Here is an 18065-nt window from a genome sequence, read left to right as displayed (position 1 = left end):
CTACATATCTGCTGCAGTTTACATTTAATAGAGTTCATTAATTTATTCCAAAGTTTTTCTCTGCACCCTATCACAGAAAATAATTGAAATACTCTTTGCAAAAGTGATTTCTTTGGCGTGACTCAGCCGCAGAGCGTTTAATTGTTCCTGAAGACTGGCCCACTTGAACTGGGAACCTGAATGAACTTTAAACATTGGTCGCGTTCTTGAAAGACAACGCCCCTTTAAGAAATCCCGCCTACCTCGCGTTATGATTGGTAGTTCAGGACAACTGCGCCCGATGATTGGCTAAAACGTTTGTCAATTACCGTCCTTAAAGGGAGGAGGTCCCAAAAAGTGTTACCTGTTTGGACTTTTCTTGACGTCAGACAGGTAAGTCAGGACCAGAGAGAGAGAGAGAATCAGTAACAGCAGCAGGAGAACATGGCGGGCTCCCAACTGGAATGTTTGGAAGATAATCATATTAATGTTAAAATTAATGATAAAAATGCTGGATTCTATTACTGTGAAGACCAACGTTTAGCCTTAGAAAAACTATTGAAAACTGGTGAAACTGATTTCTATAAGCTACTGAAGGAAAAGCAAGTCAAAGAGTTTATTTCCTCAAAAGAGCTTGAGAAGATTTCCAAAAATTACGACAAGTACCAGGTTGAGGGGAAAAATACTTCTAAAGGTAAGAAGGTGGAGGGTGAGAGTCACTCAACCTACTGGCCAGAGCAGAGTGATATCCCAATACCTGAGCTGGACCTGGGATGGACAGAGCATGTGGTCTATCGAGGGATCACCAGGGCAACTGTCCACATGCACCCCCCGAAGAACAACGATCCCTTCATCAAGGAAATCGTGCGGAAGGTGATCCAAGAGGCGAGGAAGGTGAGTGAAGATCAAGAACCAAGTAACTCTACACCGCCGCAGGACCCAAAGCACTTTACAGCCAATGAAGTATTTTTGAGGTGTAGTCACTGTTGTAATGTAGGAAACACAGCAGCCAATTTGCGCACAGCAAGCTCCCACAAACAGCAATGTGATAATGAGCGGATAATCTGTTTTTGTGATGTTGATTCAGGGATAAACATTGGCCCAGGACACCGGGGAGAACTCCCCTGCTCGTCTTCAAAATAGTGACCCGTGGGACCTTTCACAACACCCAAGAGGGACTTGATTTAACATCTTATTCGAAAGTCGTGACCTTCATCAGTGCAGCACTCCCTCAGTACTGCTTCTTCCTACAGTGCAGCACTCCCTCAGTACTGCCCCTCCGACAGTGCGGCATACCCTCAGTACTGACCCTCTGACAGTGCAGCCCTCCTCAGTACTGACCCTCTGAGTACAGCCCTCCTCAGTACTGACCCTCTGACAGTGCAGCCCTCCTCAGTATTGACCCTCCGACAGTGCAGCCCTCCTCAGCACTGACCCTCCGACAGTGCAGCGCTCCCTCAGCACTGACCCTCCGACAGTGCAGCACTCCCTCAGTACTGACCCTCCGACAGTGCAGCGATCCCTCAGTACTGACCCTCCAACAGTGCAGCGCTCCCTCAGCACTGACCCTCCGACAGTGCAGCGCTCCCTCAGTACTGACCGTCCGACAGTGCAGCACTCCCTCAGCGCTGACCCTCCGACAGTGCAGCACTCCCTCAGCGCTGACCCTCCGACAGTGCAGCACTCCCTCAGCGCTGACCCTCCAACAGTGCAGCGCTCCCTCAGCACTGACCCTCCGACAGTGCAGCGCTCCCTCAGTACTGACCGTCCGACAGTGCAGCACTCCCTCAGCGCTGACCCTCCGACAGTGCAGCACTCCCTCAGCACTGACCCTCCGACAATGCAGCACTCCCTCAGTACTGACCCTCCGACAGTGCAGCACTCCCTCAGTACTGGCACTGGGAGCGTCAGCCTAGATTTGTCCTTCAGGCTCTGGAGAGGGACTCTGAACGCACAGCCTTCCGACTCCGAGCTGATGGTACTACCCATTACTGAGCAATGGCTGACAGTAAACTGGACACAGTAGGTCCATTGTCATGGAAAGCCATCCCGAAAAACCTACCCTGCCCTTCTCTTTCAGAAGCTTGTCAACAGGCTGTGTGTTTCCAGAATTTTGATGTGTTTTTTTCTGTAGTTCGATAGGTTTATATAATTTATGCTACTTCCTGTTTCACGATGTAATGTTCAGTCAGTGTTGCTTTCACAGATGTGCCCATAATTTTTGAGTCCCTGCAAGATCTCGACCAACACTTCTTCCCCAGACTCACTACGGGGAGGGTCATACCTTCTGCTGCCTTCCCGCCAATCTCTGGATTGCCCTCCCGAATCATCCCTCCTTTATATAGCTTCTTAAATTGCACACTAATCCCACACTAACATGGTTTAACTGCCCAGTGAAGTGGCCTAGCAAGTCACTCAGCTGTATTAAGCTGTTAAACAGCGGTTCAAGAAAGCAGTTCACCACCACCTCCTCAAGGGGCAACGAGGGGGTGGGCAATAAGTGCCAGCCTTGCCAGCAACGCTCCCACCCTGAGATTGAATGGGGTAAAGAGAAATTTCCAAAAAAAATTTTAAACCATTTCCTGATGTGAAGTAGGCTGGGTGTTTTTTCTAAGTTATGTAAATGCACATTGTTGATACTTTATACAAGTAAAAGATGTGTTTACAGAAAGGTGTGAAACTGTTGACTAACAGTAACCAGCGTTCCGGTAATATCTGGGGCAGGAGATCAATGGGACTTTTAGGTTGGGTAGAATAATTTCCTGATATGTCACAGGCAACTGCAGTCTCCTGGAGATTCCCTTGGGGAATTGGGAAGGAATTTCCCAGCATTCTTCCTGAAATCTGATGTTCTTCCCTGCACCCCACCACCCCCCCCCCCCCCAACTTTATTTCTGTTTTGTTACTGGTGACTACGGGGGTGAATTCGCACTGTTGGATGAAGAGTTTGACCTTGGTTGCGACTGGTGGGTTTTTCATGTCCTTCCTTTCATGTATTTACTATTGCCCATCCCTAATTGCCCTCGAGAAGGTGGTGGTGAGCTGCCTTCTTGAACTGCTGCAGTCCATGTGAGATAGTTACACCCACAGTGCTGTTTGGAAGAGAGTTCCAGGATTTTGACCCAGTGACAGTGACTCGCAACAGAATTCCCAGCCACGGGAATTGTAGCCACGGTATTTATATGGCTACTCCAGTTCAGTTTCTGGTCAATGGTAGCCCCTAGGATGTTGATAGTGGGGGATTCAGCAATGGAAATACCATTGAATCCATTGGTTTCCCACCCCGCCTCCAACGCTCCCTTCCTCTGATGGTGCCAACTCTTGCTTAGGTTCAATTCCATGTGCATTTGGTGCACCTCAGCTCAGACAGCTATTCAACTGCAGGGTGCATCACCATCTAGCTCCATCCTCTCCTCATCCGAAGGCTAAACTCTCAAACTTTGCAGCTGAGGGCTCAGTGTATATTGAAGGTGAGTGAGGTACCGTGGATGATTCTTCCCTTCCAGCTGACGTGTGACACCCATTGCATGACAGCTGGTGTCTGACGGATATCATTGGATAGATTTTCTGTTTAGTTGGACACTATCTAAATGTTCTTCCCTTTGTCAAGTCGCACCTGGGCTGCAGCAGAGAGGCTCAGCTCCAAGTAGCAATGCCAGATGACAGTGTGTTAAACAGGTCTGCCCTTTCCTGTCAAACAGGGGCTACAACCACCCCCACAATAAAATTGAGGTAATGCATCCTTGCATCGACCGAACTGGGGTATGGGATAAAGGCCTGCTCGGGTCTGGAAAAAGAACCCTACCCAAACCCAACAGAACCACATTGGACCCGAGCCCGACCTGGCCTGAGTCCTTCCATTTTTTCCTATGCCTGACCCAACCACCGGAACGTTCGCTTTCTCCAGCTGACATTATTCGTTTTACATCCATAGTGCACTCACTGTACGTAGCACTTTTGGATGGATGGAAAGGAAGGAAGCTGCAGCATGAACGCAATGACATCATAGAAACATAGAAAATAGGAACAGGAGTAGGCCATTCGGCCCTTTGAGCCACCTCCGCCATTCATTATGATCATGACTGATCATCCAACTCAGTAACCTGTTCCCGCTTTCGCCCCATACCCTTTGATCCCTTTAGACCCAAGAGCTATATCTAACTCCTTCTTGAAAATATTCAATGTTTTGGCCTCAACTGCTTTCTGTGGTAGCGAATTCCACAGGCTCACCACTCTCTGGGTGAAGAAATTTCTCCTCATCTCAGTCCTGAAAGGTTTACCCCATATCCTTAGACTATGACCCCTGGTTCTGGACTCCCCCACCATCGGGAACATCCTTCCTGCATCTACCCTGTCAAGTCCTGTTAGAATTTTATAGGTTTCTATGAGAACCCCCTCATTCTTCTGAACTCCAGCAAATATAATCCTAACCAACTCAATCTCTCCTCATATGTCAGTCCCGCCATCCCAGGAATCAGTCTGGTAAACCTTGGCTGTACTCCCTCTACAGCAAGAACATCCTTCCTCAGATAAGGAGACCAAAACTGCACACAATATTCCAAGTGTGGCCTCACCAAGGCCCTGTATAATTGCAGCAAGACATCCCTGCTCCTGTACTCGAATCCTCTCACTATGAAGGCCAACATACCATTTGCCTTTTTTACTGCCTGTTGAACCTGCATGCTTACCTTCAGCGACTGGTGTACAAGAACACCCAGGTCTCGTTGCATATTCCCCTCTCTCAGTTTATAGCCGTTCAGATAATAATCTGCCTTCCTGTTTTAGCTACCAAAGTGGATAACCTCACATTTATCCACACTATACTGCATCTGCCAATGATTAGCCCACTCACTGAACTTGTCCAAATCACCCTGAAGCCTCTCTGCATCCTCCTCACAACTCACCCTCCCACCCAGTTTTGTGTCATCTGCAAATTTGGAGATAGTACATTTTGTTCCCTCATCTAAATCATTAATATATATTGTGAATAATATTGTGAATAACTAAGTCGAAGAGACTTAGTAGTTGGCAGGAAAAAAGACAGAGGCGCAAGGGGAGAGCCAACTGTGCAACAGCCCCAACAAACAAATTTCTCTGCAGCACCTGTGGAAGAGCCTGTCACTCCAGAATTGGCCTTTATAGCCACTCCAGGCGCTGCTTCACAAACCACTGACCACCTCCAGGCGCGTATCCATTGTCTCTCGAGATAAGGAGGCCCAAAAGAAAGAAAAGAAAGATATTGTGAATAGCTGGGGTCCAAGCACCGATCCCTGTAGTACCCCACTAGTCACTGCCTGCCATTCAGAAAAAGACCTATTTATCCCTACTCTTTGTTTCCTGTCCGTCAACCAATTTTCTATCCATTGCAATATACTACCCCCAATCCCATGCGCTTTAATTTTACACGCTAATCTCCTATGTGGGACTTTGTCAAAAGCCTTCTGAAAGTCCAAATAAACCACATCCACTGGCTCCCCCTCATCAACTCTACTAGTTGCATACTCAAAGAATTCTAGTAGATTTGCCAAGCATGATTTCCCTTTCGTAAATCCATGCTGACTCTGTCTGATTCTACCACTGTTCTCCAAGTGCTCTGCTATAAAGTCTTTGATAATGGATTCTAGAATTTTCCCCACTACCGACGTCAGGCTGACTGGTCTATAATTCCCTGCTTTCTCTCTACCTCCCTTTCTAAATAGTGGGGTTACATTAGCTACCCTCCAATTTGTAGGAACTGTTCCATAGAATCTTGGAAGATGACCACTAATGCTGCACTATTTCTAGGGCCACTTCCTTAAGTACTCTGGGATGCATACCATCAGGCCCTGGGGATTTATCGGCCTTCAATCCCATCAATTTCCCCAACACCATTTCTCTACTAATACTGATTTCCTTCAGTTCCTCTCTCTCTCTAAGCCTGTGTTCTCCAACATTTCCGGTAGGATATTTGTGTCCTCCTTTGTGAAGACAGAACCAAAGTATACATTTAGTTGGTCAGCCATTTCTTTGTTCCCCATAATAAATTCCCCTGTTTCTGACTGTAAGGGACCTACATTTGTCTTCACTAATCTTTTTCTCTTCACATACCTGTAGAAACTTTTACAGTCAGTTTTTCTGTTCCCCGCAAGCTTGCTCTCGTACTCTATTTTCCCCTTCTTAATCAATCCCTTGGTCCTCCTTTGCTGAATTCTAAACTGCTCCCAATCTTCAGGTCTGTTGTTTTTCTGGTAAATTTATTTGCCTCTTCCTTGGATCTAATGTTATCTTTAATTTCCCTTGTAAGCCATGGTTTGGCTACCTTTCCTGTTTTACTTTTGCGCCCGACAGGGATAAACAATAGTTGCAGTTCCTCCATGCGCTCTTTAAATGTTTGCCATTGCCTATCCACCATCATCCCTTTAAGTAACGTTTCCTAATCTGTCATGGCCAACTCGCGCCTCAAACCTTCGTAGTTTCCTTTACTAAGATTCCGGACCCTTGTCTCATAATCAACTACGTCATTCTCCATCTTGATGAAGAATTCTATCATATTATGGTCGCTCGTCCCCAAGGGGTCTCGCACCACTAGATTGTCAATTCTTCTCTCTCATTACACAATATCCAGTCTAGGATAGCCTGTTCTTTAGTTGGTTCCTCAATGTATTGGTCCAGAAAACCATCCCGTATACACTCCAAGAATTCCTCCTCTATAGTATTGTGACTAATTTGATTTGCCCAATCGATATGCAGATTAAGGTCACCCATAATTACAGATGTTCCTTTATTGCCTGCATCTCTAATTTCCTGTTTAATGCCATTCCCAACATCACCACTACAGTTCGGGGGTCTATATACAACCCCCACTAAAGTTTTTTGCTCCTTAGTGTTTCTCAGCTCTACCCATACAGATTCCACATCATCAGAGCTAATATCTTTCCTCGCTATTGTGTTAATTTCCGCTTTAACCAGCAATGCAACTCCACTGCCTTTTGCTTTTTGTCTGTCCATCCTAAATACTGAATATCCCTGGATGTTCATTTCCCATCCCTGGTCACCTTGCAGCCATGTCTCCGTAATCCCGACTATATCATACCCGTTTACATCTATTTGCACGATTAATTCATCCACTTTATTGTGAATGCTCCACGCGTTAAGGCAGAAAGCCTTAAGGCTTGTCTTTTTAACATTACTGTCCTCTTCTCACTATTTTTCACTGTGGGTCTGTTTGATTCTGGCCCTTAATTTCTCTGCCTGTCACTTTTCTTATTCCCCTTACTGTCTTTTGTTCTGGTCTTTGATCCCCCCTCCTCGGACTCCTTGCAAAGGTTCCCATCCCCCTGCCATTTTAGTTTAAACCCTCCCCAACCACTCTAGCAAATACTCCCAGCAGGACATCAGTCCCGGTCCTGCCCAGGTATAACCCGTTTAGTTTGTACTGGCCCCACCTTCCCCCAGAACCGGTTCCAATGTCCCAGGAATCTATAACCCTCCCCCTCACACCACCTCTTCAGCCACGTATTCATCTGATATATCCTGCTATTTCTACTCTGACTAGCACATGGCACGGGTAGTAATCCTGAGGTCCTACTTTCCTAGCTTTCTATATTCTGCTTTTAGGACCTTATCTTTTTTTTTTACCTATGTTGTTTGTACCAATGTGTACCATGACCACTGGCTGTTCACCCTCCCCCCTTCAGAATGTGCTGTAAGTGCTCTGAGACATCCTTGACCCTAGCACCAGGAAGGCAACATACCATCCTGGAGTCTCATTTGTGGCCACAGAAATGCCCATCTATTCCCCTTACAATTGAATCCCCGATAACTATTGCATTCCCACATTTTTTACTCCTTCCCTGTGCAGCAGAGCCAACCGTGGTGCAACGAATTGGGCTGTTGCTGCTTTCTCCTGAGAGGCCATTTCTCCCCAACAGTATCCAAAGCAGTATATCTGTTTTGCAGAGGAATAGCCACAGGAGATTCCTGCACTGCCTGCCTGGACCTCTTGCTCTGCTAGGTGGTCACCCATTCCCCTCCTGCCTGTGGGGTCTGAGCCTGCGGTGTGACCACCTCTCAATGCGTGCTATCAACGATACTCTCACAAGACTCACTGCGCAGACTCAGAGTCTGTGGAGTCTGGATGCACGTTTCCCTCCTTGACATCCCGGACTCCCAGCTCAGGCAGTCTTCAAATTTTGACGCTTACTTACTCAACTTCCCTTTTCCTCCCAGCAGAGCAAAAGGTAGTACAGTGTGTGTCTGACCAGGACCCGACCCGAACCTGAAAGCCGGACCCGGAAGAGCAACCTGACCCGACTCGAACCCGACACATGTCGTTGGGTCCCATTGGGTTCAGGTCAGGTGGCAGGCCTTTAGTATGGGAGCCTCTGCAGCACGTGGGAGATTACTAACAAGCTGGGAACAGGGCGGCGGACTAGAAGGTGGGTTTAGTCAGAGGCCCTGCAGCTCACAAAGGGTTAATGTGCGGCTGTGTAGATGTGATGGCAGGGAGTTGCTCAAGATTGCACGATAAGACCACCTTCCTTTCCCTCCCCACCAAACCTCCCCCCCCCAACCCCTGTCATCCCCCACAACTCTCTGCCTAAAATGAGCAGCGATTTATACAAACCTTCCCGGTTCTCCAGGCGCCAATCCCAACCAACGAGGTACCTTTATTTCAAAGTACAGTCACTGTTGCTTTGTGAGCAAGGTGTGGCCGGCAGTTCATGCACTGCAGGATCCAAGAAACAGCGGTGGGGTAAACGCAATCCCCCCTCCGACACCTCCCCCTAGCATGACCGTACCCATGGCAGGCCATTCTGCTCGAGGTTAGGCTGGTCCCCTCCCCCTCCCCCTCTCTGCCCCCACACATTTGGCCCCTCACTATTGCCATGGGTAGAAACCTGCCCTACACCCCCCCCACTCAGATTCAGTAAATAAGGCCTCGAATACTATATTTTTTTCAACATTATTTTCTCTAAGTAAGTGTTGTACTGGAGTTGAGTGAGTGCCAGCTCTCTGTGAGCAGAGTACAGTCACAGGAAAGGCAGACAGTCTGAAGCGTTGCTGAGTTATCTGATCAGTTTTGGAACCACACAAGCAAAAGCCACCACAGACAAGACTGCAGCACTATTAATGAAGGGGGAGGGGGGGAGGGAAAGGAAGGTGGTCTTATCGGGCAATCTTGAGCAACTCCCTGCCATCACATCTACACAGCCGCACATTAACCCTTTGCGAGCTGCAGGGCTTTTGACTAAACCCACCTTCTAGTCTGCCGCCCTGTTCCCAGCTTGTTAGTAATCTCCCACGTGCTGCAGAGGCTCCCATACCCCAGTTCAGTTGATGCAAGGATGCATTACCTCAATTTTTACTGTGGGGGTAGTGGTAGCCCCTGTTTGACAGGGATGTGCGGACCTGTTTAACACACTGTCGCCTGGCATTGCTACTTGGAGCTGAGCCTGTCTGCTGCAGCCCCGGCATGGCCTGTCAGAGAGAAGAACATTTAGATAGTGTTCAACTAAACAGAAAATCTATCCAATGATATATGTCAGACACCAGCCATCGTGCAATGGGTGTCACACCTCAGCTGTTGTGTTTTATTGTAAAAGAACAACAAGAGAGAAAAGAAATCATTCATTTTGTTCTGGGCTCTTCTGACATGGAGCCCGAAATTTACAAGCAGATTAGCGACCTCTAGTTCACACCAGGAGTTTTACAAGCAGTCGACTAACTGGATTTGTTTATTTAGACCACATGCCTGCAGGGTCTACTGTTAACAATGGGCTCAAGACCTACTTACAATCATCACAAGATATCCACAATATAAACACAGAAAGTGCTGGAAATACTCAGCAGGTCCGGCAGCATCTGTGCAGCGAGAAGCAGAGTTAACGTTTCAGCTCTGTGACCCGTCATCAGAACTCAGTGTTTGAAACCCGTGTTTAACTGCACCAGCTTTCTGCAGAGTCACTCAACTCCCCGATTGATGTTGGACTCTGAAACCCAGGTTCTAATCCAATCTTTCACCTGCGTTTCATTCCTCTTCACCCTTTGCTGCCTTTTTTAATTCCACTTTCTAATGCGGGAATCAGCAGCTCAGCAGACACCAGAAGTCTCACTCTCTCTCTCTTCCTCACTCCTTACACCTCTCACTCCCACGTTACAGGCATGGACCCGATGGGCCGAACGGCCTTCTCCTGTGCCGTAAATGACTCTATCAGGAGTACACTCAAATATTTAAAATTACAGCAACAACAAGTGCATCGGTTACACCAGGTTAGGGAATTAATTTTGACTTGAACTCAGACTCAAAGCGATGAGAACTCTGTATTGGGTGTTTGAAAATGTCCCTTTAATTTTTTTAATTCAGGTAATTGGCATGGTGATGGATGAGTTCACAGACCGGAATATATTTGAAGATCTGATTGAGGCTTGTTCCAGGAGGAAACTCCCTGTTTATATCGTCCTCAACGAGGGGAACCTGAAGTACTTTCTGGAAATGTGCAGGAAAATGGAACTGAATGATCTAATGATTCGAGTGAGTGTCACATTGGAGGATCTGACACTGCGGGAGTGCTCGGGTGCTTCTCCCTCCCGAGTCTTTCTCTCTGCAGATGTGGCTGCTCTACAACCTCCCTCAACCCCCGCACCCACTCCCACACTACTCCCCCCACCCCCCCAACTGCCTGTCTGGGTACGTTGGGAGTGGGTCCCTCTGTTAGAGCTGAATCCTGGATTCTAGTCTCTACCTGACCCATGGTGCCATTGTTGGGGCCTGTTTTGTTCTCTAGTGTAATTGGAGTGCAGGAGAAAGTTGTCATTAAAAAGGGGGCGAATTCGCTGAGAGACAGAGGGATGAATGTTAGACTGAGCCAGGGGGTCAGGGTTTGTGATCAGGGCAGGGAACTCCAGCCTGTTGCTGTCTTCATCAGCCTTGCTCAGGGACCCCAATCCCAACCACACTCACACTGTACCAAACAGGACAGGATCGGGCTTGGCTGTGACGCTGCCCCTAGCCAAATAACCATCTCAGTCTCACCGCCCAGGCTAGCAGGTGAAGGACCGCTGCTTGGGCAAGCATTTGGGAGGAGAGAAGAGTCTGCTGGTGTTCATGGAATTCATTCCCAGCTAAGGTCTGACCTGCAGGAGAGAAGGTGAGAGAGTGAGAGGGAGCTAGAGAAGATTGCTGACTGTTGACCTGTGTTCTGGTTTTTCACTGCAGTACTTGCGAGTCCGTTCCATCACCGGCCCCGGCCTCTATTTGGAATCAGGATACGTTAAGGGTGCTTTAAACCAGAAGTTTATGATTGTGGATGGCGATAAAGTGCTTTGTGGGTCATACAGGTAAACATCTGCCTTGGGACCTGATCTAACTACATGAAACCATTCCTGTATCCTCTCAACGCTGGTTATTTATTGGTGCAAATTGGTTTGTCCTATTTTTCAGCAAAGTCTCCATATCATACAGTCACATGACAGTAAGGGCCATTTTACTCACAGTTTACAGTTTCCCTCCATCCCGGGGGATCTGTGTAAAGCTGGTCTGTGACACCGAGCCATCTCACTCTGTGCTGGTCACAACAACAGAAGCATTTGGTTACATCACACCTCTCCATCATTCCCTCAATGACTCCTGCTGGAGCGAGTCTGTTTCTGGATGTGTGTCTATGTTTTTATATGTGTGTCTGTTTTTATGTGAGTCTCAATCCGTGTGTGAGTGTTTCTGTGTGTATGTTTGCATCTGTTTGTGTTTTTATGTCTGTGTGTTTCCTCGTGTGTGCCTGTGTTTTTATATGTGTCTGTGTGTGTGTGCCTGTTCCGTGTTTGTGTGTGTATTTTTGTATGTGTGTGTGTGTGCATCAGATGACTGAGTTCCAGACTGGGTTTGTACACATGGATGATGAATTCCCATTGGGCAGTGGGAAGCCCAGATTGGGAGGTAAGGTCTGGGATGTTGGGTGCGTGAATGCAGTGCAAGAGGGGATTCTATGGACACAAACACCCCTCCTTCTCCCCCTCGCCTCCGTGGCCTTACCCATACTTTCTGTTAATGGGATTCTGAATGTTTTGTTATGTAGTAATCTAAAGCAAGCTGAGCTGGATTTGTGATTTCTCCCGGTAGTTTCACATGGAGCTGTGCGCGGTTACACCGCAGCACACTCACCGTCTACACCGGGCAGATTCTGGAAAACTTCGACACCGAGTTCCGGGAGCTGTACGCCAACTCAGACATGGTTAATCTGCATGAGCACCTAAACATCAAGCCAGGACTCGTGGCCCCGATGACATGGGTCGCCAGCAGTCTGATTCCACCGCGCTCTGATGACCTGAAGCGCAAGTTCAATAACCCCAAGTACCTCCTGGTATCGGAGGGAATGCGTCGCGCCATCTCTGAAAACCAGCTACTCCCTCCGAACGAGGACAAGGTGGAGGAGAGCAGCGTCAAGTTCCGAGAGCGCAAGGGAACCATGAAGGACAGCAAGAAGGAGGATCACAGCAAAGGAAACCAGGCTGTCCAGGAATGGCTGCTTAAGAACGATGTCCGGGGCCTGGAGGAACCAGAACCACTTGAGGATCTGGTGCCGATCAGTGAGATGCCCAGGATCAATAATCGGAAGAATAGCAGAGTCAAGAAACTGAGCTTCAGCTGGAGCGCCTCCAAGAAAGTCAAAGTTCCCCAGAGTCCCGACGGTGATTCCCGGGTCAGCCTTCGGAGCTCGGTGACAGTGGAGACCAAGGATGCGGCCTCCAAGAAAAATGTGAAGGCGAAGTTGAAGGACTCGGCGAAAAGTGGCAAACAGCCTACGGAGGCGGAAAACTCAACGGACATGAACACAGGTACCTACAGCCAGCATGGCGGGTTCTCTGTTTCCGTGCTGTACAACTCTATGTCAGCCCAGGGCTTGGGTCGCTTCGCAACAGGGCTGTTTTAAATCTCAAGTTTAACGTTTGATTTTAAAATTCTCATCCTTGTTTTCAAATCACCGCAGTGGCCTCACCCCTCCCTATCTCCGTAATCTCCTCCAATCTCAGCCATCTGAGATCTCTGCGCTGCTCCAATTGTGGCCTCTTGTGCATTCCCCGATTTCCGTCATTCCACCATTGGCGGCTGTGCCTTGAAATGTTGGGGCCCTAAACTCTGGAATTCCCTCCCTAAACCTCTCTGCCTCTCTCTCAAACTCTCGTGGCTGGCATTTGAACTCATGTCGTCTGGATTTCTGGTCCAGTAGCAGAAGCACTCCACCCTCACTGGAGACAACATGAGGAAACTGATGCCCTTGAACAGGAGGTGATGTTGAGTGAACATGTTTCCCAACCCCTTGTGGCACTGTGAGAACCCCCCCCCCCCCCCGCCCCCACCACACCGTAACCGTTCTTCCCGAGCCCCTCATGACAATGTGGGACCCCCACCCCCTCAGCTCTTACTCACCCTGTGCCTTTCTGTTTTAACAGGGAAGGACAGTACTGCAGTCCTGGAGCAGAAGATCAGTACAACCCTGAGCAAGAGTAAGAAGGAGAAATGTGTCTTATCATGAGGAGATGTGCCGAGGATGGGGGAGGGGCACCGATCAGCTGGGGGGGTTGGGGGAGGTGGCGAATCACTTACAGATTTATCGTCATACCCCACTGTCCGTGTTTCTGCCACTGTCCATCCATGAGCCGTCCCTATCAGTAGTGATATTACTAAGCTGTACAACACATGTGTTCCAAATCTCCCACTCCCCCTAGATGTGTTCCACCATGGTGAAGGTGCCAATTACCTTGGTCTAGGCCCCTCATGGCTCCCCACATGACCAAGTGAGTAACCGCATACTCTATTGGGACTGGGCCTCACAAAGCAGGGAGGTCCCAGGATTGGCGCGTGTTGAGTTGGCGCCCCTTGGACCAGCTGTAGCTGCAGTAGGTCTCATTACCACTGGGTTCAGGAAGGGGGCGGGGGGAAAACAAGCCAGGATTCCCCCTTGGGTTCACTACCCAGGAACTCCTGTTAGACAATATGTGAAGAGGACAGGAGTCAGTAGGATTAAACCTGGGTGCGAACGCCCCTCAGTCAAAGCCTGCCAATGTCACTGCTCGCTGCCTGGATTCACACAGGAGGTGTGGGCACTTGGGTGGGTGTGCAAAGGACTGTCAACACCCATTGGAACTGGGACCCAGACATAGCGAGCACCCATTGGAACTGGGACCCAGACAGAGCGAGCACCCATTGGAACTGGGACCCAGACAGAGCGAGCACCCATTGGAACTGGGACCCAGACAGAGCGAGCACCCATTGGAACTGGGACCCAGGCATAGCGAGCACCCATTGGAACTGGGACCCAGACGGAGCGAGCACCCACTGGAACTGGGACCCAGACACAGCGAGCACCCATTGGAACTGGGACCCAGACGGAGCGAGCACCCACTGGAACTGGGACCCAGACACAGCGAGCACCCACTGGAACTGGGACCCAGACACAGCGAGCACCCATTGGAACTGGGACCCAGACACAGCGAGCACCCATTGGAACTGGGACCCAGACACAGCGAGCACCCATTGGAACAAGGATCCAGACAGAGTGAGCACCCATTGGAACTGGGACCCAGACACAGCGAGCACCCATTGGAACAAGGATCCAGACACCGTGAGCACCCATTGGAACAAGGATCCAGACACCGTGAGCACCCATTGGAACAAGGATCCAGACACCGTGAGCACCCATTGGAACAAGGATCCAGACACCGTGAGCACCCATTGGAACAAGGATCCAGACACCGTGAGCACCCATTGGAACAAGGATCCAGACTCCACGAGCACCCATTGGAACTGGGACTCAGATGTTTTGCACTAGTTTCTAGGACCTATGTCACTACCAGTATTTTAACATTGAGCGAATTCAGGAGGTTAAAAACATAAATGATCCCAATTGAGGGAATCATTGTTTAAAAAAGTTGAAACTTTTCTACACTTAAACCAGGCGTGAAGCTGAATTGGTTTCTGGCCTGGGCGTCATTCACAAGGAATAAATGACCCAAATAAATTATCCGATGACTAAAAGTGACACAGATATATTGCACAAGTTTGTAAGAGTGTGCACTGGACTTGTAATATTTTATAGATCGATTCATATTTTATTACATTGTAAAATCAAAAGTAAAGATTATTGATATATATTTTACATAAAGGAACTTTACTGAAAGAGAAAATATTAAATAAAAATATTTTGTACAATTCCATCATTCTATTTTGTAATGTCTCTATTAAAGAGATTTGACGCAGGTTGTTTATTAGTAGCTGCTGCATGAGGTACTAACAGGGGAAACCAGTGAAAGAAGTATTTTAGAAATTAGAAGTAGGAATAGTAAACTCACAGCTGGTCAGTCAGTATCCGTATTTTACCTCCATCGACTTGGAGACGGCGCAAAAAAAAAGATTCACAAGGATGATACCGGAACTCAGAGTTTATAACTGTCAGGAAAGACTGAACAGGCTGGGGATCCTTTCTGCAGAAAACAGAAAGACCTGATGATGGTCTTTAAAATTATGAAGGCGTTTCGATAGGGGAGACGTAGAGAAGATATTTCCACTTGTGGGGGAGACCACCACCAAAGGCAAAAAATATAAGGTGGTCACTGATCAATCCAGTCGGGAATTCAGGAAAAACTTCTTTACCCAGAGTGTGGTGAGAATGTGAAACTCGCTAACACAGGGAGTGGTTGAGCTGAATAGTCTTTCTTTCTTTGACCTCCTTGTCTCGAGAGACGATGGGTAAAGCGCCTGGAGGTGGTCAGTGGTTTGTGGAGCAGCGCCTGGAGTGGCTATAAAGGCCAATTCTAGAGTGACAGACTCTTCCACAGGTGCTGCAGAAAAATTTGTTTGTCGGGGCTGTTACACAGTTGGCTCTCCCCTTGCGCCTCTGTCTTTTTTCCTGCCAACTGCTGAGTCTCTTCGACTCGCCACACTTTAGCCCCGCCTTTATGGCTGCCCGCCAGCTCTGGCGAACGCTGGCAACTGACTCCCACGACTTGTGATCAATGTCACAGGACTTCATGTCGCGTTTGCAGACGTCTTTAAAGCGGAGACATGGACGGCCGGTGGGTCTGATACCAGTGGCGAGCTCGCTGTACAATGTGTCCTTGAATAGTATCGATGCATTTAAGGGGAAGCTGAATAAACACATGAGGAAGGAATAGGGGGTTTTACACTGATGAGGTTACATGAAGTAGGATGAGAGGAGACACATGCAGAGCATAAACACCAGCATAGATAAGTTGGGCCAAATGGCCTGTTTCTGTGCTGAACATTCTATTGTACTGGACACACTTAAAGTGTCTTCTTTTTCAAGATGCCAGCTCACTGGCTGTGTGTTTCCAGCATTTACCCAAAACAGTCTGCATTGAAAAATAGGTTTTGAGGAGAGAAGTAAGGTATAGTTGTGGTTCAGTTGGTATCAGAGTCAGAAAGTGTGTGCTCAAGTCCCATTCCAGAGACTTAAACACAACTTATATCTATATATCGCCTTTTAAGATAGGAAAACGTCCCACAGCGCTTCACAGAAACATTATCAGACAAATTCTGACACTGAATCACTCAAAAAGATATTAGGACAGGTGACCAGAGGTGTGGTCAAAGAAGTAGATTTTAAGGAGGGTGGAGAGGCAGAGGGGTTTAAGGAAGGAATTCTAGAGCTTAGAGATTAGGCAGCTGAAGGCAAGGCCACCAATAGTGGAGCGATTAAAACTGGGTTGCTCAAGAAACCAGAATTGGAGAAATGCGGAAATCTTGGAGAATTGTCGGGCTGGAGGAGGTGACAGGAGATAGGGAGGGGCAAAGCCACAGAAGGATTCAAAAACAAACATGTAAGTTTAAAATCGAGAGCCAATGTATGTTCAGCCAACATCAGCAAAAACAGATTATTTAGCATTATCACATAGCTGTAAAAGCAAAATACTGCGGATGCTGGAAATCTGAAATAAAAACAAGAAATGCTGGAACCACTCAGCAGGTCTGGCAGCATCTGTGGAAAGAGAAGCAGAGTTAACGTTTCGGGTCAGTGACCCTTCTTCGGAACTGACAAATATTAGAAATGTCAAAGGTTATAAGCAAGTGAGGCGGGGGGTGGGGCAAGAGATAACAAAGGAGAAGGTGTAGATTGGACCAGGCCACATAGCTGACCAAAAGGTCATGGAGCAAAGGCAAACAATATGTTGATGGTGTGTTGAAAGACAAAGCATTAGTACAGATAGGGTGGTAACGACTGAAGATTGAACAGCTGCAAGTACAAACATGAAAAAAACAGTGAGTAAGCAAACTGAACAAACTAAGATGAAATGAAATAAATGCAAAAAAAAAGATTGTACAAAATGTAAAAAAGAAAAAATAACTAAAAATGAAAGTAAAATGGGGGGCTGTCATGCTCTGAAATTATTGAACTCAATGCTCAGTCCGGCAGGCTGTAGTGTGCCTAATCGGTAGATGAGATGCTGTTCCTCGAGCTTGCGTTGATGTTCACTGGAACACTGCAGCAATCTCAGGACAGAGATGTGAGCATGAGAGCAGGGGGGAGTGTTGAAATGGCCAGCAACCGGAAGCTCGGGGTCCTGCTTGCAGACTGAGCGGAGATGTTCCGCAAAGCGGTCACCCAGTCTGCGTTTGGTCTCCCCAATGTAGAGGAGACCACACTGTGAGCAGCGAATGCAGTATACTACATTGAAAGAAGTACAAGTAAATTGCTGCTTCTCCTGAAAGGAGTGTTTGGGGCCTGGGATAGTGAGGAGAGAGGAGGTAAATGGGCAGGTATTACACCTCCTGCGATTGCAGGGGAAGGTGTCATGGGACGGGGACGAGGCGGTGGGGGTAATGGAGGAGTGGACCAGAGTGTCGTGGAGGGAACGATCCCTTCGGAATGCTGACCGGGGAAGGGAGGGGAAGATGCGTATGGTAGTGGCTTTATTATTTTATTATCACATAGCTGTTTGTGGGAGCTTGCTGTGCACAAATTGCTGCATTACACCACTTCAAAACTATTTCATTGTCTATAAAGCACTTTGGGATGTTTTAAGAGTTCTCCCGCCAAGCTCTTTCCTGGCCGTGGTTTAAATTTTCTCCACTGTGTCCAAATTTTGACCAG

At 47.9% G+C, this 18065-nt stretch overlaps 1 protein-coding gene across 1 annotated transcript; it reads left to right on the top strand.

Annotated features, from left to right (window-relative positions):
- Positions 1-383: 383 nt before the first annotated feature.
- Positions 384-13557, top strand: LOC137353704 (protein FAM83F-like). The gene is made up of 5 exons (XM_068020066.1): positions 384-873; positions 10325-10492; positions 11177-11298; positions 12077-12792; positions 13408-13557. Exons 1-5 carry the CDS (start codon positions 424-426, stop codon positions 13488-13490), a joined length of 1539 nt encoding a protein of 512 aa, XP_067876167.1. The 5' UTR covers positions 384-423; the 3' UTR covers positions 13491-13557.
- The last annotated feature ends 4508 nt before the right edge of the window (positions 13558-18065 follow it).

Source organism: Heterodontus francisci, chromosome 41 (assembly GCF_036365525.1).
Source record: "Heterodontus francisci isolate sHetFra1 chromosome 41, sHetFra1.hap1, whole genome shotgun sequence".
NCBI lineage: Eukaryota > Metazoa > Chordata > Chondrichthyes > Heterodontiformes > Heterodontidae > Heterodontus > Heterodontus francisci.
Note: the sequence above shows the minus strand (reverse complement) of the source record. Positions and strands in the feature narration are given on the sequence as shown.

Excerpts from the sequence above, each read along its gene's own strand:
- LOC137353704 (XM_068020066.1), top strand. The coding sequence starts at position 424 with ATGGCGGGCTCCCAACTGGAATGTTTGGAAGATAATCATATTAATGTT. Across the intron at positions 10,493-11,176 it reads TGAATGATCTAATGATTCGA|TACTTGCGAGTCCGTTCCAT; the intron begins GTGAGTGTCACA and ends TTTTCACTGCAG. Across the intron at positions 11,299-12,076 it reads GTGCTTTGTGGGTCATACAG|TTTCACATGGAGCTGTGCGC; the intron begins GTAAACATCTGC and ends TTCTCCCGGTAG.